The following is a 20,544-nucleotide window of genomic DNA, read 5'->3' as shown; positions in this document are numbered from 1 at the left end:
GGGCCCAGCACAAGATGGGTATGTGGGGACACTAGCTGAGGTTAGACTCCTGTGCCAGGGAGAAGGCATATGGCATCCTCAGAAGCGATTCTAGAAAATAAAGACTGGCAGGGCTGATACTCCCTATAGACTCTTGGAGACCCAGGGGGACTGACTGGGGCGGCAGGCAGGAGAGGAAGCTGGAGGAGCCGCAGTAGGCAGGGGCAAAACATCCCTCTCTCTGCTGCCAGATCCTGGGCGGGTGGGACAGGGGCTCTGCCAAGGCTCTAGCTGCCAGTGGCATCCCAAAGGGACCGTGGCCGCATGAAGAGATGGGGTCTTGCGCTGGAGAGCAGAAGGACTCCGAGCACAGCCTTGCCTCCCCAGCCTCTCCCAGCAGCTGGCGCTATGCTTACTTCCCCACCTGCAGGCAGCCCTATAAACTCCAGATGTGAACCCAGCATCTCCTTGGCTGTAAATATGATCCCACAGTGTCCTGACTTCCAGCTCTGATTTTTAAAAGGAAAATGTGGCAAGGAAGCAGGACTCAGGGTACACCAAGCAGGAGGTGGCTGCCTTTGGGACTGCTGAGGTTTGCTTTAACAGGAAGGGCCAGGCAGGGCCTGAGGCCCAGGGCCCCTGTCCACCCTCTTTGCCCTCCTCAGCAGCTGGGGGACACTCAGGACAGTCAGAGCCACCCTAGCACACCAGGGTGACAGTCCTCAATCCTACCTGCACAGCCCTGCTGAGCAAATGGGTGCACAGGGGACAGAGTCTGCCAGAGTCCGGGCCCAGGAGTCAGCCAGCCCCCATCTCCACTGGCAAGGGAGATCAAGGAGAAGGGAAGAAGTACAAACACCTGCGGCCCCCGTGTCCTGGAATCTACTCTGAATTCCTGACACGGGGAAGGTCTTGGGGATTTACGCCAAATTAAGGACAATTAATTTTCCTCCCTCAATTATTGTGCCCTCAATGGCTCCGTCCTTGGCTCAGATCATGCCTCAGGCACTGCCGCCAGAGCCTAAAATCGGCATGTGTGAAGAGCTGTCCATAAAACAGCGGGACCCAAAACCTGGTCCCTTGTGCCAACTCGGCTTCTAGGCAGAACTCGGAAGGCTGCCGTCCTGCACCTCCAGCAGGGTAAGCGTGTCTCCCAGGAGGACACCGGCCCCTCAGGAGTGACCCGCTTGCTGTCTCCTCCTTCTCTGCTCCCCGGGAGGCCTCCAGCACATTCAAACGTAGCCAAGGTCAGCAGCTGCTTACTGATGCCTGTTGTGTGTCTGGCCAACTTGGGCACTGGGCACACTAGTGGAAACTGACCCATCCACGAGTCTGCACATTTATCCCCTGCACACCCTGCAGGACCCACAGAGACCAGGTCCACTACAGTCTCAACCACGGGGGACCACGGACATGGGGAAATCCCTCAGTCTGACATCACATGATGACGGCAAACCCATCAACAGTCAGGAAAACTGAGGCCCAGATAGGAGGCATAGAAGGTTACTGTTAGGGAGCATTTAGTGTGTTCCAAGTAGAGAGTTAAAATGCTTTAAAAAATGATTTACTCTTGCCAAAACCCTAGGCAGTAGAAGAGTGACCCAGGGCTTAGAGACCTGGCCAAGGTCACCCAGGTAAATGAGAAGGGGGGGCTGGGATGATCCTGAGGGGTGGGCCCCACACCTGGCAGGGTGGGCCCCACACCTTGGGCTCCTGGGAGGGGTGCCCCTGGGGAATGGTACCACCATCCTGCCATACCTCGCCCTCCTCCAGCTTCAGGGCTCAGCTGCTCCGCGGAAAGCCCCTGCACACAAGCGGCAAGACAAACCCGACTGTACCCCACACGTGGCCACCTGCGGGCATGCACCCACATCCCCACACCCCAGTGTATGCTTATTGAGTCCCCTTAAAACCTGTCCCGCAGGCTGCGGGTGGAAGGGAGGAGGGGCCCCTCCCCCTCCAGGCCACCCGGTAACTATGGCAACGGCAGAGAGGCGGGCTCGGGCTCGCGGAGGAAGGCTGCGCGCGCCCGCCCGTGTCCCAGCTAGTGCGCCTCTGCCATTGGTCCAAGCAGCTGCCGCCCCTGGCCCCCACCTGGGCAGGGTGGGGCCCTCCCCTCCTGGGACCTTGCTCCCCCATTCCAACTCCCCAACTCTCTGCTCCCCTCCCCCTTGGGCTTCCTTCCTTCTCAATGGCTCAACGAGTAGCAGGGGCTCCCCACACCTGCCTCAAAGCCTCAGCAGGGCAATCCCGGAGTCTGCGCCTGCAGGGCGGAGGCCCCTCCGTTCTATGACAAGGGGGTCCTTGGGAGGGAAAGAGAAGCCTGTGAGGCCTGTAAGGGACTACAGAGGAATCAGGAAGCGTGAGTCTCTACAGCTGTCTGTGGATTCCGCCAGCACGCACAGTAGGGTGCACACTCGTTCCCAGGGGTCTGCCCCCACGGATCTCTGCACACCGTGCTAGGTGCACACGTGTACTTTAACGGCTCCTGCAGCAAACTGCACTGGGCTTTAGATACTGCAACAGGAGATCTAAATTCCTCCCCTGCTGTCCCCACTGGGCAGAGGAACATGACAGGGTGTGTGTGTGCGCGCGGGAGGAGGATGTTGCCAGACGAAGGCTCAGAGAGGGGAAGAAACTTGGCTGAGGCCCCACAGCAGTGGTGAAGCTGCTTCACCTCCATGATTCACTTGCTATCTTGGTGGCTTCCTGGAGGAGGAGAGAGATGCAAGGGTACTAAACCCTTGAACATGGGACACAGGGAGAGCTCTGGAGGGGTGAGGTGGGACTGCCTGAGTGAAGGCTATGGGAGACTGGGGGGCCAGTGGGAAGGCAAGTCTGCTTGGAGCTAAGGCAAATGTTGGGGTACTGGCAGATGAGGCTAGGGTAGGGGCAGATAGGGGATGAGCTGAGGCTGGCTGCAATGGCTGCGGGGAGAGAGGCTGGTGAGGCCCCATACAAAGCACACATAGGTTTCTTTGTCCAGCTCAGCCTGGGATGCCTGGGGATGAGTCTGGGCCAGAGGGAGGGGGCTGCACCCGGGAAGCCGACAGATGGAGACGCCTTGCAGGGTCCTGGGGCGGGCGGCACCGTCTGTCGGCACGACCTTCTCACCCATGTTTACCCAGCTTCGTGGCGTCTCCATGCACGCGCAGGCACACACCGGCACACACATCCGCAGGCTCCCTGGGGCGGCACCATCTGGACGCCTGACCTCCTCCCCTGTGCCTGAGTGTTGGGCCTGGCCTCACCCTGTCTCTGAACACAGACACCTAGAAACATGCACGGCCAGGCAGCCACAGAGGTACATGGGAGAGAGAGACAGGTGCAGAAATAGAAATGTCCATGCGTGTGTGGAGGGGCACCTGCAGTGATGGCACCTGTGGAGACAGACTCCTGCAAGCAGATCCAGAGGCTGAGCGCATGGGCACTGCACACACACGGGGAGACCTGCAGTCAGAGCTGCAAAGATGCTGGGGCACGGGTACCCAGAGACACGGGAGACGCAGACATGTGTGGAGATGTGCGAAGGGAGTGCACGGGCGGTTTCCCCACCCCCGTGCGCTCTAAGGAAACCAAGGCCACCTCGAGTCTCCGAGTCTCATCCCTGAGGCAGCTCCATCCTCAGCAGGGTTGGGGCCAAGACACCAGCTATCAACCCGGAGGCCCTCCCCAGCCCTGGAGGCTCCTGCTCTCCCAGAGAGCACCCCCACCCCGCTTCCAGGCAGTAAGGGGGGGCCCAGGGAACCTTGGGCCCATCTTCTTTCTCAGCTTTCAGTCTCGATTTTCAGCTTTTTCTAAGAGAAAACTCCCACCTCTTCCAGCACTCAGATTTCATCAAACTTGGCATCTTAAAAGCCTGTTTTGTTTTTGAATCTGAGCTGTTTGGGGCCTGTCGGCAGCGGCAGCGAGAGCCCGAGACTGGCGGTGAGAGTGGAGAGCAGCCATGGCCTCCCCCTCCCCCAGGGCTTCCCTGGCACCTCACACTGCCCTCCTCAACCTGCTTGGGGAGGCCTCCCCACCACACCGCCCCAAGTGAATCCTGGTGCTCTCCCCAGCCGTACACCCTACCCACCCTCTGGCTTGCGGGCCCGGGCCCAGGCTGGACTTTCCTCCTGGGGTTCCCCCACCCTGGCCCTATGCCAGGACGATTCTTTTTATCTACTGATAACCCTAGGTTCAGGCCCAGTCCCTCCAGACCTCCGATGGCCTCCCACTCACTCCTCAGACCCCTGCCACCTCTACAGCTTCTGGCCAGTTCATCAAAGTCAACCGTGACCCCACAGGGCTAAGTCCAAAGGACACTTCTGAGTGCCCATGTTGCCTGACCTCTTGACGGCACCCCGCCCCACTGACCACTCCCTCCTCCTTCACATACCTCTCTTCTCTCCACTTCCACAGCCTCCCTCTGGGTTTCCCTCCTCCCTTTCAGGCCTCTCCTCACCAGATTCCTATGGAAACCCCCCACCCCCCAACATGAAGTACTAGCCAGCTGGGGTTCCATCCGGGCCCTCTTCCTCCTTTCTTGGCTCTGGCTCCCTGAGATGTGCCATTTCTCAGCCTTCAAAACTCCATTTCCAGATGTCCCTTGGAGCGCCAGGCGAATCTGAACAAGGCCTCCTGGATACCTCCCCCTGGATGCCTGCACATGCGTACTACAACAGATTTCTAGCTGGCCTCGTCAATCTGCCCCTTCAGACCGGGTCCTGAGCCTCAGAAAATGGTCCTGCCATCTACCTGGCCCCAGAGCCATAACCCAGAGTCTCCCATCTCCCCAGCCCCACTGTGGCCAGGCAGCTCACCACTCTCTCTCCACCGCTGGCCACCCATTCTCCCTTCCTCCCCTGCCTGCTGCCTGGGTTTGGGCCATTGCGACCTACTGCCTGGGCTGCAGGGCTGCCCCAGACCCTCACTGGTCTTCTGCTGCCCCACTATGTACCCTCAGAGACCTTTCTGAAGCATATATTTGATCATGTCATTCCTCTGATTAAAATCTTCTCTCCCCTGGCAACCAGAGGGAGCACCTTACCAAGGACAGAGAATGTGCACAGACAGGGGCATTGAGAGCCTCCGACTTGGTGAGCTGTTCCCAGAGCTGCTGGCTCCACTCTGTGGTCATGAGGCTCGGGGAGAAGGGAGACAGCGAGCGGGCCAAACACACAGCAGGGCCTGGTCAGTACCTGTGACCGCAGGGTCTGCGGGGGCAGGCTGGGCACAGGGGAGGTAACTACCGTCCGGCTAATAGAAGACACAAACATACTGCCTACACCACAGGAGGGCCATTCAGAAGGAAGTCCATTTGGGCCCTTGGAGAAGGATCAAAACTAGAGAAAATGCAGGATTTTATGTACGAAGAAACCCAGAGTCTGAACTTGAAGGCCCACCTGGCACTGCCCACCTACCTCTCCCAGCCCTATGCCTAGGGCCCAGAACTCTCCAGGAAATGGTTGCAGAACCTCATGTCTGTGTGGTCCCCAGTGCTATAGCAGTCATGACAGGGGGTGGGGGGAGGTGGAAGGCTAGGTCACAGAGACCATAGTCACTGGACCAGAAGCATGTAGGTCATGCCTCAGCTGTGAGGGGAGAGGTGGGAGCTGGCCTGGGTTGTAGGTCTTCTGTGACTGCAAATCAGGGAGGTGACAAGTCCAGACACATACACAGGCAACAGGGAGAGGGCACAGTCTGCCATCTGGGAAGTCATCCTCTGCCTGTAGTAGCCCTTTTTCCAAACGCCCCAACCCCAGTCAGACCTGGGCCAGCGGCAGAGAGAAAGGGAGAGTAAGGAGTGCCAACTCCCTGGAAAAACTCCCACCCAACCTGAAAGCAAGTTCCCTTACCAACTCTGCTCCAGGTGCGGCCTAGCCCAGGATCTCAGGACAGGGTCACAGGCTGCTCATCAGCCCTCCTGTCCCTGGGGCTATTTCCAAAGGGACTGAGTATGGGGGTGAGGAGTGGTGGGGGTTCCCGAGAGGTCCTTCATCATCCCACATGTCCCAAAGCCAGCCAGGGTCAGAGCCACTGCAGAACTCATGGGTCCAGGCCCAGCACTGACTGCCCCGCTGCCCCAGTCTCTATCCCACACGCCTATCAGCTGGCACCCCCCAGAGCCTGCCACAAAGGAGGAAGACCAGACACACTCCAGGTGGGCAGCTGGATTCCTGAGCCCATTTGGCATCCAAGGACGGTATGGTCCTAGTCCATCAGCAGGCTTTGAGGCCGGGTGGAACCTAGGGAAAGGGAGCCTAGCCTTGGTAGGAGGAGGGGAGGAAAAGGAGGGCTCCCAAAATCTGAGCAGGATCCCTCTGTACCCTCCCTCCTGGCCTGGCTGCAGAGGACTTGCTGGGGAGCCACTGTACTGGAGAACGGGTCAGCCTGACCGCTCTGTCCCACATTCATCTGTCCAGCTGTCCCGATGACCTACAGCTCTGAGCAGGGAACCCATGGGTCCCCGAGACAATGAGGCTAGACAGTCTCTCTGACCATCCCCCCCAGGGTCAGATTGACTCCCACACATTCAGCTCTGGCTGCTTGCCACACACGCCATACCACACCCCACAAACACCCCGATGTGCGCATACCCACAGGCACTACCTGATGTACACTGCCTGCTGGATTTATCACACCTCCCCGTGGGGCTGGATGGGAGCACGTGCGTGCAAACGCACACACCTGCCATACACCCCCTGCTGTACATGCAGCACATGCCACATATTCCACACACTGCCGTACCCAGGGCACACGGGGCACCCGCAGCACACACGGGGTGCAGGTCAGCTGCTGTGTCCCTGATCACAAAGGGAGTGCTGCCACCAGTGGCACGTGGAGCCCTCAGAGCCAGGTCCCTCCAGGACAGAGTCAGAAACAGCTCCCTCCTGCTCCTGGGCTCCCCCCTCAGCCCTCCACCTCTCCCCCTCCCCTTCCGCAGCCCTCCCAGAACCTACCCAAGTCACCGGGGCCCTGCCCACATCTCTGCTGTCTGGCCTCCTCTGGGGCTTTGCTGACCACTGTCCTGCCTGGCCTGGAGCCCACTGGCTCAGGCAGATCATACTGTCCAGAAGGAGCTCCGAGCCCCTCACTGCCCCCCCCCCCCAACTCCCGGAGGAAAGGCCAAGAATTAAAGCCTGCTTCCCCTCCCCCTCCCTCGAGAGGGAAAATGTCAGATTCTCTGTCTCAGTGGCGGCAGCGGGCGGGTTGGAGGGGGAGTGATTCAGCCACTGCCTCAGGAGTGCGGAGTGAGAAGAGCTTTTCCTGCCATTACCGGGCGAGGGAGAGGCTGGCGCGCTAATGGCTTCAATTACCACTCAGACAGGAACACTGGGCGGTAGGCCCCGCGCGTCACAGCCCGGACGGGCTCGCCCCCGGCCCACTGGTGCCGGGCACCGCCGAGGCAGCCCGCAGAGCACTGTGGGGCCACAATGGGCCACACATGGACATGCGGGGAGTGCCAGTCGCGTCAGTGGAGCCCTGGGGGGCAGAGACTGGAATGAGGGACCACGGAGTGGAGGGCCTCCAGCAGCAGGGGGTGCTCCTGTGAGGCTCACCAGAGCCCTGTATCAGGAGGCTGGGCCTGGTGGGGAACCACACAGAACATGGGGCACAGGACCAGAACCGTCAGCCTGGGCTCCCTTTTCGGGGCATGCTGACTCCTTAGACCCCGAGCCAGGTCGCCGCAGGCAGCCCTCAGCCACTCCCATGATCAGCCCAGTGCGTAGTAAGCATGTATACACGTGCGTGTGCTTTTGGGCGTACGTGCAGTGTGTGACACCCCTAAGGGACTTACTCCTATTCCCAGCCCTCAAACCGGCCTCCTCCTCTCCCCAGGCCTCCTTAGAACCTGTAGAGGCCTCCCAGGAGCGGCCCTGGCTCTCCTCTGGCTCCAGCCCACAGCCCCAGTCAGACCATCCTTCAATCCTGTTCCGCACACACCTTTCCTGGGGGCCCGGGAGGAGTGGGGGGGGGATGGTCACAGTCTGGGCTGCTTCCTCTGGGTCCCACCTCCTGGCACCTTTGAGGCCTCTCACTCCACTGCTTGCTGCCAAGCCAGGAGCCTGGTCAAGGTTACACAGACCAACCTGGTAAGTCAGCGTTTCGTCTTCCGGGTGCTGCGTTTCAAGAGGAGGAGGAGGAGGCGGAGGAGGAAAAGGAGGAGGAGGGGATCTCGCTGAGGCCCACAGTCCCACCCCCACAGGGACGAGGCACTAGCAGGGCAGGGACCTGCCCCACACTGACCCCAACCTCATCAGACACCCCCCACAGCCCAGACATCCCCCAGGCCCCTGCTAGAGGAACCTTCACTCAAGAATGCCCCCCAGGATGGAGGGGTCCCCTCACCAAGTCTGAATCCTCCTCACCTCAGGGCCTAAAAGACCATCCACATCCTCCTGGATCCTTTAAAAGATAAGGCTGCCCAGGACAGTGTGGGGGGGGGAGGGGGAGAAGTGCCCACAAAGGAACCGGGGTGTGGGGGTGCTTTTCTTTCAACACTAGCACGGAGGTCCTCTTTCCTCAGAGAGTCTGACCAGATGCCCTCTGGGGCAGGAGCCTCCTCCCAAATGCCAGGGTAGGACAGACGGCTCCATGCTGGGGCCTACAGCTGGGCAGCGGGGGGGGGGGGGGGGAGGGGGGGGGGGGGGGTGGGGGCAGGGCTGAACTACTCTGTCCCCTGGTTGTAGCTATAGAAACTGAGGTCCTGGGACGCCTGGGTGGCTCAGTTGGTTAAGCAGCTGCCTTCAGCTCAGGTCATGATCCCAGCGTCCTGGGATCGAGTCCCACATCGGGCTCCTTGCTTGGCGGGGAGCCTGCTTCTCCCTCTGCCTCTGTTGCCACTCGGCCTGCCTGTGCTCGCGCGCTCTCTCTCTCTCTGGCAAATAAATAAATTTAAAAAAAAAAATCTAAAAAAAAAAAAAAGAAAAAAAAAAGAAACTGAGGTCCTGGCCCAGGGCCTGTCCTCTGGTTCCCTGCTCTACAGGTCAGTACTCCCCATGGGAATGGACAGAGGGGCTACACCATCTAGATGATGCCATGGAAGCCAGGTACTGGCAGCTCCCAGCCCAGCAGCCAGCCACTACCGTTCCCACCGGAATTCCGAGAACTACTTGACGTCATATTCCATCCTCCAAACCAGCTCAGGCAATAGGCATCACCTCCCCGTTTACAGATGGAGCAAATGAGGCTCGGCGGCACCACTACCTGTCCAGGTCACTGGGTAAGAGAGGAAGGGGTCAGGAGCCCTGCTTGTAACCACTGTCCCTCTAAACTGGACCTCGGCCACATAAGCGCAGGAGACACACAGGCGCCAAGGAGTTACTGAACAGATGCCCGTGAGCACGTAAAGCCATAGCGTAAAAATGGCCAATGTGAAAAGATGTTCAACTGTTCTTGTAATCAAAGAAATGCAAATTAAATTGAGATGCCATTTTTTGCCTATTAACTTGGCAAAGATTTTTTTTTTTAATGATAATTCCCACTGCTGGTGAGGATGTGCAGAAAAGAGGCCCTCTCGTGCCCTGCTTGGTGGGAGTGTAAACTGACACAATCTTCTGGAAATACTGAAAGGCTTAAAAATTCATGTGCCCTTTGACCTAGCAATTCCACTTCCAGGAATCTAGAATAAGGAAATAATCAGGAAGGTGATCACATCTTATCTGTAAGGAAGGGCATAGCACTTTATTTATAAGAGCAAGAAAATGGGAACAACATATGTGTCCGACAATAAAGGAATGGCTAAATAAATGAAGGCACCTTGCGTGACACCTACAGACATTAAAAACAATGATATAGAATACTTAATGGTGAGGAAAATGTTCCTGATATGTTATCTTGAAAAGCAGTCTACAAATGAGGGGCGCCCAGCTGGCTATGTTGCTGGAGCATGCATGCAACTCTTGATCTCGGGGTTGTAAGTTCAAGCCCCCTACTGGGTATAGAGATTACTTAAAAACAAAATCTTAGGGAAAAAAAAAAAAGCAGTCTACAGATCATTGGGCAGGACGTGATCCCATTTTTCTTATACAACGGACCCTTGAACAACATGGGTTTGAACTGCACAGGTTCATTTATATGTGGACTTTTCCTGATAAATACAGTGTAGTACTATACAAATGTATGACCTCTCATCATTTTCTTTTCATTTTTTTTTTTTTTAGTAATCTCTACACACAACGTGGAGCTTGAACTCACAACCCCAAGGTCAAGAGTCACATATTCTCCTGACTGAGCCAGCCAGGCGTCCCTCCCATGATTTTCTTTTTTTTTCCCCCCATGATTTTCTTTTCCTTTCATTTTTTTTTTTTTAAGATTTTATTTACTTATTTGACAGAGAGATCACAAGTAGGCAGAGAGAGAGGGGGAAGCAGGCTCCCCACTGAGCAGAGAGCCCAATGCAGGGCTCGATCCCAGGACCCCAGGATCATGACCTGAGCCGAAGGCAGAGGCTTGACCCGCTGAGCCACCCCGGCGCCCTTTCCATGACTTTCTTAGTAAGATCTTTTCTTTAGCTTACTTTAACATAAGAATACAGTATATAATACATACATGAGAGATGTCTTAATCAAAGATTTTATATTATTTGAGCATGGGGAGAGGGAGCATGAGCAACGGCAGAGGCAAAAGGAGAAGCAGACTCCTCGCTGAGTAGGCAGGCCAACATGGGGCTCCTCCCCAGGAACCTGAGATCATGACCTGAGCCAAAGGGAGATGCTTAAATGACCGAGCCATCCAGGCAATCCTGATTGACTTCATGTTATTGGTAAGGCTTCCAGTAGATAGCAGGCTCTTGGTAGTTAAGTTTTGGGAGAGTCAAAAGTCATATGCAGATTTTCCAGAGCTTGGCAGTGAGGGGTGTGTGGGGGGCTGTTCAACACACCTAACCCCTATGCTGTTCAAGGGTCAACTACATACACAATGCCCGCCCAGAAAATGGACCCTAAGGAAATAACCAAGTGTCACTGGTAGAGGCAGGATAACAGGTGATTTTTACTTTTTCCTATGTGCTACTTTATATTTCTCAAATCTTCAACAATGAACAGGTATTGTTACTGCAATTTTTTTTTTCTAAAAAAGGCAACAATCAAGGCTATGTTTTGAAAATACACACAGACATACTCAGGCTGATGACTCCATTGTGGCTGGGGGCTGAGTGTGTCACTCCCCATCCCACGGTTTCCTGCTCCCCCAGGAAAGTGTTCATTTCTCAGCCCTGGCCTATGTGATCTGCCCTCCAGCCTCTCCAGATCGCCCTGCCTTCTCTCTGTGCCTTCAAACTCACCCACTCCCCCCAAGCAGAACTGAACAACTGAGCTCCCTGAAAGCTCCCTTCTCTCTGGCTTCTGGGCCTTGGCACATGCTGCTTAGGCCCCAACCCTGACTCCCATTTACCCTCCGGGCTCAGCTCAGACAGCAGTTTCCTCTCCTCTGTGCTCCCCTAACTGCCCCCATAAAACTTACTGGAGACTGTCTCAAGGGCAGGGCCCAGGTCAGATGACCCTCTGGACTTCACAGCAGCAATAGGGAGTATTTGTGAATGAAGGCAGGAGCCAGGAGATGAGAAGACACTAAAATCCATAGAGTCCTAGTCCCCAGCCTGGGGCCCTTGCTCCTAAAGGCTACAGGGAACACACCTCTCTGAAGCCCCCTGCCAGGCTCCACAGAAAAATCACATCCACGGCCACGAGCCACATAACTCAAATGATGGACAACTGCAGCCCCACACATCAAGTCAGACCTCAGACCCTACCAGAGCAATGGCACGGCTCCGTAGGAGGATACAGAGACACCAGGCGCACGCTAGACAATACTGCCGCAGGCCATGACCATCCCCGTCCACATCTGACCTTTGCCGATGCCAAGATGGCCAGCTCTCCTTTCTGCCAAACACACGCCAGCTCACAGCAGGGACAGGGCTGGCTGACCGGCTCTTCCTACGCGCCACTCTACCCACCCACCATGCCACGTGGCTCCCCAGCACGTACCTTCGAGAACGGAGAGTTTGGCACTAGTGTTGATCTCCCCCAGACTGTTGGTGGCTGTGCACTCGTAGATGGCTTCGTCCCGTTGCACCCGCAATGGCTGGATCCGCAGCACAGACCCTGCCCCGTCATCAAACTCGATGACCTGCCAGAGGACGGACACAGGGTCACAGCCCTCTCCGGCTCAGACATCCTCCCACATCCAAAAGGCCCCCGAGCAGAGAGATGAAGGAGAGGGAATGCAGGGCCAGGCCCTGGAAGAGGACAGGCAGACCATGAGCCCCGCCTGCCCCTTCCCACCCAAGGCTATACCTCAAAGCGCTGGGAGCTAACTTTCTTCCCCTTCTTCATCCATGTGATGCGTGGCTTGGGCTCCCCTGTGGCTTGGCACACGAAGGAGGCCACTCCTCCTGACAGCCCAGTCTGGTCCTCAGGGACCTTAATGAAGACAGGTTTGCCTGGAGAAACGGAGACACCGAGTCACCACGGTACAGTCCTACAGAGAAGGCCAACACTCCACAGTCATGGGGGGAGGTGGTGGCAAGAAGATCTATAAAGAAAATATAAAGGGCAGCTGGGTGGCTCAGTCGGTCTGAATCTTGGTTTCAGCTCAGGTCATGATCTCAGGGTTGTGAGATCGAGCCCCTCATCGGGCTCTGCACTCAGCGAGGAGTCTGAGATATTCTCTCTCTCTCTCCACCCCCCGCGCTCTCTCTAAAATAAATAAATCTTCAAAAAAGAAGAGAGAGAGGAAGAAAGAGAAAGAGAGAAAGAAAATACTCATAGTGACACCTGACCCTTATAAAGTGTTTACTACGTTCCAGGCACTATTCAAAGAGCTGTAGCATATGCAGTGGGGGCTATAATTACGTCTGCTTGTAAAGAAGAAAATCCAGGCAGAGAGAGGTTAAGGGATTTATCCAACATGACACAGCTGGTTTGTGGCAGAGCTGAGATTTGAACCCGGGAGTTCTGAGTCTAGAGTCCAGGCTTTAATGGCTACACTCTGTCTCCCATCCCCCCATCAATTCCAAGCTCCAGGACAAAGGCATGCAGAGAGCTGCCTGGAAGAGCCCCAGCGTCTCTCCCAGACTTGTCCCTCCCCCACTGCTCTCATTCTGGGTGATGGTACCTCCATCTACCCCACAGCTCAAGCCAGATACTGTGACTCCTCCTCTCTCTCGGCCCCCACATAATCAGCCGTCCCGAAAGGCCTAGACACTCCACCTCTTAAGTGTCTCTGGACGTCTTCCCAGGTGAATGCTTTCCTGTAAATCTGCACCCACACCCGCCCCCACTAGCTTGGCTATTGCCTTCTGATACAGCTGGCCTGTACATCTCCTGCAAGGTGGCCACCAGGAGGCGGGGGAGGGGAAGGAGGAAGGGCCCCAGACACTGTACTGCCCTGCTCACGTCATCTCTGTATGCCCACCGGGTCTGAATGGGCACACCTGTCCCTGTGAGCCCCACTCCCAGGGTCACAAGACCAGAGAAACCTGCTTTCATTAAGACATAGCAATGCCTCGTTTATCTTGACAGAGGATCCATTTCCTATTGATCAGGCCAATGAACAGCTCGAGGAAGGCTAATACCGTGAGAAATGACCTTTCAGACCACCTGCTCAGTGCCGATGAGCCCCGGCCCGACCTGACCCTATCCCTGGCACAGAACTGGGTATGTGTGCCGTGATGACACTCTCTCCCTAAGCACCCACGCTGCACCAAGAACTTCATCTCATTTAGTCCTTCGCTATTGTTATTCCCAGTTTACAGGCTCAGAGAGGTTAAGTCACTTGCCCAAAGTCACCCAGCCAATGAGGAGCATATCTGAGACTTGACTTCAAGCCTGTACGACTCCAAGACACCTGGGGCAGAAGAGAGGGGCCTTGTGGCAGGGTGTGTGGCATGCTGTGGGGAGCTGGACCAAAGAAGGTGGAGGAGTGAGTGGGAAGTGAGGAAGGGGAGGGAAGAGTGCAGGGACTGTGTACAGGACACTGGCTACAACAGGAAGGTACAGAAAAGATGGTGCCTAGAGGGGATGAGGGGCCAAGGGAGGTTTACATCTTAGTTTCTTTTTTGGATTCCTAAGACATGAGGGACAACCTTTACGTCCTGATGGGAAGGAGGCAGCAGAGAGAGAAAGGGTGCCAACCCAGGGTCCAGTGGAAAGAGCCAGGCGCAGTCCCCGAGGAGCGGACGGGTCGGAGGACCACCGGGTCAACAGTTACAGCTGCAGGTACAGAGAACAGGAAGGGAGCCACCTTACTGAGCACCCTGGGGCCCAGGGAGGGTTTTATGTAATTTTTAAGCAAGTCACTCGTCATCTCTGAGCCTCCATTTTCTCATCTGCAAAATGGTGCTAGTGACCCAAGGGTCTGTGCAGACTCTCACTCATATCGTTAGTCTTGAAACAACAACGTGGGTTGTCTTAGCATCTTTGACTGAGATGGAGAGCCGGTGGCTCAGAAGGCTAAGTAACGGACAAGTCAGTGACGTGGGGGGGGGCGGGTGCTAGGGTTTAACTGGTGTTCTAAATCCTAAGCTCATCTTCTAGCACTAGCACCCAAGGCTCCATGGAGGATGGAAACTCGGCCCCACCTGACTGCCCTTGGAACAGAGGGCAGGAAGCAGCTGGGCCAGAAAAGCCAGGGGCAGCCTTGGTGGGAGCCAGAGTGGCCTGGGGATAACAGAGCCTCTAGAAACTTCAGTTTTCTTCATATTTCCTCTGCACTCTGAAGGAGGCTCCAGACTCTCCCATTCTATGGTGTTCTGCAGAACCTGTCGCTGTTTACTGGTCCTTTCAGATGGGTCCTCTCGCATAGGACTCTGCCCACTCAGGCTCCATGCACGTGCACTTCCCCCACACCCTGTGCAACCCTCCCCCACACTTGAGGACCTACACACCAGCAGCTTTGTGGATCTCATCCTGCAATGCCATCACCTTAGTCCAGATACCACCTTCCCTTGACTGGACACTCCACCAGCCCAACAAGCTGTGTTCCTGTCTCTAGTCTTGCCCCCTCCAGTCTAGTCTCCGTTCAGCAGCCAGAGTGAACTGCTTCACTCCTGATTAAAACCCTGGGAGGGCCTCCCACTGCTATCAAAACAAAATTTCAAGTCTTTTCCTTTTCATGGTGGTCAGAGCCCTGCCAGGTCTGACCCCAGCCACTGTCCATCATGCCCCCCCAACCCCGCCCCAGCCCTGGCTTCCCATCCCCTGGATAAACAATGTTCCCTGGGGCCTCAGGGCCTTTGCATAAGCTGTTCCTGCTGTCACAAACCTCTTAGACATCCTCTTTGCCTTCCCCTTTCCAGCTTAAGCATCATTTCCTCAGAAAACCTTCCTTGGTCTCCCTGTCATTGTCTCCTGCTCCATTAGCTCGGTTCCTGGTTTGAAGCTCTCTGGTCACTCCCTCTGCCTCTGTAATAGCACTGCTCCAGCTTATTACATAGTCCGTGTGTGAGGTTATTATTTTTTCTATGTTTGGGGCTAGTATGTGGCTCACAGCTGGTTCCCCACCTAGAACAATACCCCAGGGCAGAACAGACACCATGCCTGCTTTGTTTTGGCCCTGTCCCAGGTGCCCGATCCCGCACCTGGCACACAGGGGTGTGGAACAAATGAAGGAGTGACCCGACAAGGGATATGCTTAAGGAAGATGGAGACTGCAGTCCCTTCCACACCAGGGGGATGCCCGTTCCATCAGGGAAAGCAGCGCAGGGTAGAAACCAAACCCTCTTCAGCTCTTGCCTGGACGTGCAGAAACCAGAGGCTAGAACCTGCTGAACTGGAATGGCCGGGAGAGCGCGCCTGGGGGCGGGGCCTCCCCGCCAAACAAAGAGCCAGAAGCTGGGGAGGAGAGCCAGGTCCGGGTCACAAGAGAGGAGAGAGCAGAGAGAAGGGAAAAGGCCTGAGCACTGTATGGAAGCTGGACGGGGCCCAAGGCCTGGGGCCACCGAGTAGGCAGAACCCCCTTGGAGGCTGGAGAGGAGCCAGCGCCCCGCCCAGCCCACCCACTGGCCAGACTGGCAGCGCCTCCCAAGCCTGTTGCCCAGGGGGCAGACTCTTCCCCTCCCTCCAGTCTCAGCTTACCAAACCCACTCCCACTCCCATCCAGTGTCTCCTCACCCACCCTGCAGCCAAAGCCCAGCTTGTCCTTGTCCCAAAGCCCTGCCGAGCCCTTGCCCTTTTGGTTCCACAGGCCAACTTCTGGGGAGCACACATCTGACCAGGTCTCTCCCCAGCTATAATCTCTGTGCTGACTGCAGTCTCCCTGCTGCCGTCCCCCACACGCGTTCCTGCTAACCTCTCCAGGCTCACCTTTCTTGACTCTTTCCAAACCGAACACCTACCATGGGCTGAGTACTGTGCCTTGCACACAGTTTAGCCCTGGGGGACTTGCCCTGACAGGCCAGGCCGATGGGCATCTCCTTGCCTTTGTGTGCCCTGCCCCTCTCCTGTACCCCACCCCCTGTGGGAGCCTGCCCTGCGTCCAGCAGCACTTGGGGTTCCCATTCCAGCACTGATCACAGCTACACTGACTGACGACCGCAACCGGCATGCCATCAACGTCAGGCCACTTGACCATTTGGCCTCCTATTGACTCCCAGCTGGTGTTCAGAGAGGGTCTGAAGAACTTCTGACTTTCTGTACCCCTCCTGACCCCTTCCTCACTGCATGGAGGTTGGGGGGGCCACACATCTCTTTGGGTAGAGCTCCCAGAGTATGCCCAGGGACACTCTCTGTGCAAGCAGGCCACTGAGCCCACGCACAGTGGGAATGAGTGGCCTCATAAAGGAAATCAGTGGGCTGGCTTGGGGAGAAGGTGGGCATGCCTCCGGGTGACGGGTGCTCAGCCAGCCAAAGTGGGCCCCCTTGAAGGCTCCTCCACCGGGAGACAGACTGCTATCTCGTGCCTTCCCTGTGGAGTATGTACACACACGTGCACATGGGTATACACGGAAGCAGAGAACAGACACAGAGCCACAAGGGAGTGAGGGACAGCGAAGCAGGGGAGGGAACTCCTGGAGGTGGAGTTCCCAGGCCCTGAACGGTCTAATAAGCTGGGGACTCATTAACTCTGGCTCCTATGACTGCTCCCGGTGCTCTCCAGAGGGGACCATGCTCAGAGACAGCCCTGGGTTCCCAGGGGACACACAGGGCGCCCTGGGTCATGGCCTTGGATCGAGGGACCACACACCAGGTACCAGGTGCCTTGAACATGGGACCTCAGTTAACCTTTCCAGGTAGGAATGATTACTCTCATTGTGCAACAGGGAAACAGGCCTAGAGAGAGCAAGCAATCTGCTGGAAGTGCCACAGAGGGCAGAGTCTAGGCAGGCCAGCAGGCCCTACCCACCTGGTGGCCCTGTCTACCACAAGGCTGGCAGGGCAGGGATAGAACAGGACACACACCCCCTCAGCTACACGGGCCCTTGCCCCCACCCTACCCCCACCCCTCCCGAAGTGAGGCATCCTGCTCCGTGCTCTTAGGATTCCAAGTCCCTGGGCTGTAACCAGGGACCCCGCTCAAAGCTGATCACCTGTGCTGCATCCCTGCCTCTGTCCCACACTGTCTGGGGACAAAAGGTTTTCACCCTGTGGCTCTCTCCTGAGCTCCATGGAGAAGCCCAGGGCCGTTCCTTTCCGCAACCCTGACATCTCACCCCATTATGCGCCACCCCCCGTTAGCAAATGTCCAGTCACCCTTTAGGGTTCCCTTCTTCCAGGAAGCCTCATAGTGCCCCCACCAGGGGCTTACGTCACGACCTCTGTGCGGTGCTGCCCCCCAACAGAGCACAGGCCAGAGTACCTCACACTGCGGGGTCCAAAGGCAGGCCCGTGCAGCCACCTGGCACCTGACTTGCACATTAGGGCAGTAGAGAAACCTCTTCCTGCTCAGGACTGCCTCTAGCCCCACAAGCCGCTTCCCTGAGAAACCACAAAGCCCTGCGCTCGGGGAACTGCCCAAGCCCCGCGTGCCTCGGTCTCCAACGGTGCTGACTCGGCGGCAACGCTGGGGCCTCTGGGCTCACTCCTGGCAGCTGCTTCTCCACCCCCCTTCCCTCCACTCCCTTCAGAGGCCAGGGCTCCCATTCATTTGTCTCGTTAAGAGGCCTATAGAAACACATTTGTCCGCTCCGCGCTTCACTACTCCGGTCGTCAATCCTCTGGGGGTGCCTGCCCTACGTTTTGCGGCAGCTCCGTCCACGTTTGCCCAGTCACCCCCGCCTAGAAAGCTCCCAAGCCCCTAAGCCTGACCACGGTGGGAAGGGTACAGCTCCAAAAGCGTACATGGCATAGGGAGGTCTGTAAGACAGGGGCCAGGTCCCCATAGCTCCCAGCCCAGGCCACTCTCACATGGCTCTCTGCCTGGGAACAGAGCCTCACTCACCCTACTTCAGCATCTCCAGCTGGTTCCTACCTTCCAGACCCTGGGCTTTGGGTTCTCGGTCTCAGGGGACCAGCATGGAGGTTCTGGGACTCTGCTCCAAATATTGTTCCACTCTGCCCCCCAAGTGGCCCATGACCCAGACTGCTGGAGGAAGTGTACAGGAACTGGTCAGGGAAGAGTATTCCCAGCAGAGGCATCAGGAGGAACAGGAGCCTGGGGAGTGCATGGGCAACAGAGACGTCAGCACGGCAGGGCGCGGGGTGGGGCGCAGGGTGAAGGATGAGGCTGGCAGAGGCTGGAAAATGCAGGGCCTTGAGAAGCACTGAGACCCCTAAGCTTGATACTGGAGGCAACAGGGAAGGAGAGTGAGGGATTTTAAACTGAGGGGCAACATAGGCTTTCGTTTTCAACCAGACTTACTCTGGAAAGAAGAATGGCTTATGGGGGAACTGAGGCAGGGAAGCCATGGGGAGGCAACTTCGTGTAAAAACCCAAACAAGAGCAGAGGGTGGCTTGGGTGAAGGCAGTGGAGGGGAAGGGGGATGCATTCCAAAGATGTTCAGAAGTGAGAAACAGAAGCTGATGATGGATTGGACATAGGGGATGAGATAGGGAGGAGGCCCCGGGGTTCTGACTCGGTGGGGCGGGTGGTGATGCCTTGGCCAGGAGAGTGAGCCCAGAAAGAGGAACAGGTCTGGGGGGATGAGGGGACGCGCCAGGGCACGTTTGGTCTGCAGCAAGAAGGGAAAGCAGTTAGTCTCCCAGGATGTGCTGTCTGCAAGGCCAGCTGGGCGTTCCTCCCTTGGCCCTCGATCTCCTGTCCAAAGGCCACGAGACTGTCCAGGGTGAGGTCGGGGAGCAGGACAGTACTTCAGTGTCCAAGGGCGACTGACCACACCTGATTGTTGACAAGCCTTTGCCTCCCAGCCAACGTCAGAGCCACACCCAGTGACTTCCACCCCAACCTGCCCATGTGGGCACAAGCTCTCCCTAGCAGCCCCAGCCAGGCCTGGAGATCTCCCCCACCCCGACGTGGGCCTGCACCTCAGAACTCCCACTGCCCTTCACCACCCCCTCCCCCAACCCCCAGGGGGAACAGGCTCCCCTTCCCAAGCCCTACTAGCCCCACCAGGGCCCAGCCTCAGAGGACAAAGGGCGGGGTGCCCTGGTCCCACCCCTCTCCAGGATCTGGTCCTGAATAATTAATGAGCCGTTAGAAGAAAAGACCTCCTGGGTGGGGCAAGGAGAGAGATCTGCGCCGAGATACTTGGGAGTGGGGGGTGAGGGAAGCCCTATGGCCTGCTGACCCCCAGGTTGGCCCTTGGCCACCTCTGGGCTCTGGACAGGCTGGGAACAGCCCCTTCCCCCAGGGACCTTGGCTCCGACCTCACCCCTCCCAGTCGGCGTGCAGATTGGCTAAATCTGCCCTGTGCTCCGCCTCCCACCAGTAACCAAGCAGTGGTAACCATGGTGACGGGGCGGGCTGCGGCCAGTCTCATAGTGCCAGGCAGGGGGAAGGGCAGCAGGAAAGGGATGAAAGTTCGGAGTTGGATTTGGGCAGGGGACAATCTCACTTACACACACACACACACACACACACACACACACCACACACGGCCCAGCTTCCTACTGACCAGGTGCAATCTTCCCCCCATTCCCTACGCCGAGAGGCTGGGGGAAGGGGGCTCCTGCCCCTTGGCCTAGAAGGCAGTGGGGAAGGGGAAGGAGGGGCTCAGTGTCCCCACATCTGAACCCCAGGGTCCGGCCCAGGGAAAGGGCTACGGGGGCTCTGGCTTCTGATCACTCCGTGGACCTGTAGACTCCGCCGGTGTCCCATTCACACACCTGTGCACATCGCTTGTGTGCCACCCCTCCCATTCCCACTCAACTCTGACACAGCTCACACTGCGTCTTCTGGACAGATCTGCAGTGGCAGACACAGTACACGCCTAAGCACGTCACCCGATGACCACATGAATCCTGGACATGTCTCACCCCCGTTCCATAAAACGGGGTCACACTTAGCCATGCCCCACCCTAGAGTGCCTTAAGGGACATGCAGGCATTCCACAGGCCATTCCTAGGAAGCACGGTGCTGGAGTACTTCTTGGGGGAGGTTCTCTAACAGTAGGGGTTCTAGGGGGTTGTCTAAGGATCCTGCTTCCTGTAGTAGCTGCCCTAGCTGCCCGTATTCCCCACCCTAGG

At 57.1% G+C, this 20,544-nt stretch overlaps 1 protein-coding gene across 11 annotated transcripts in view; it reads right to left on the bottom strand.

The window, feature by feature from the left end:
• Positions 1-20,544, bottom strand: part of PTPRF (protein tyrosine phosphatase receptor type F) — an 84,986-nt gene that overhangs the window by 50,232 nt on the left and 14,210 nt on the right. For all 11 annotated transcript variants that reach the window (XM_032877524.1, XM_032877527.1, XM_032877534.1 and 8 more), the window contains exons 4-5: positions 12,258-12,403; positions 11,949-12,090 (exon numbers count right to left, since the gene is read on the bottom strand). In XM_032877524.1, the coding sequence (XP_032733415.1) occupies positions 11,949-12,090; positions 12,258-12,403 (288 nt within the window). The remainder of the gene's footprint in view (positions 1-11,948; positions 12,091-12,257; positions 12,404-20,544) is intronic.

The sequence above is a fragment of the Lontra canadensis genome, unplaced genomic scaffold, assembly GCF_010015895.1.
Source record: "Lontra canadensis isolate GAN:19392208 unplaced genomic scaffold, GSC_riverotter_1.0 scaffold60, whole genome shotgun sequence".
In the NCBI taxonomy this organism is placed as follows: domain Eukaryota; kingdom Metazoa; phylum Chordata; class Mammalia; order Carnivora; family Mustelidae; genus Lontra; species Lontra canadensis.
Note: the sequence above shows the minus strand (reverse complement) of the source record. Positions and strands in the feature narration are given on the sequence as shown.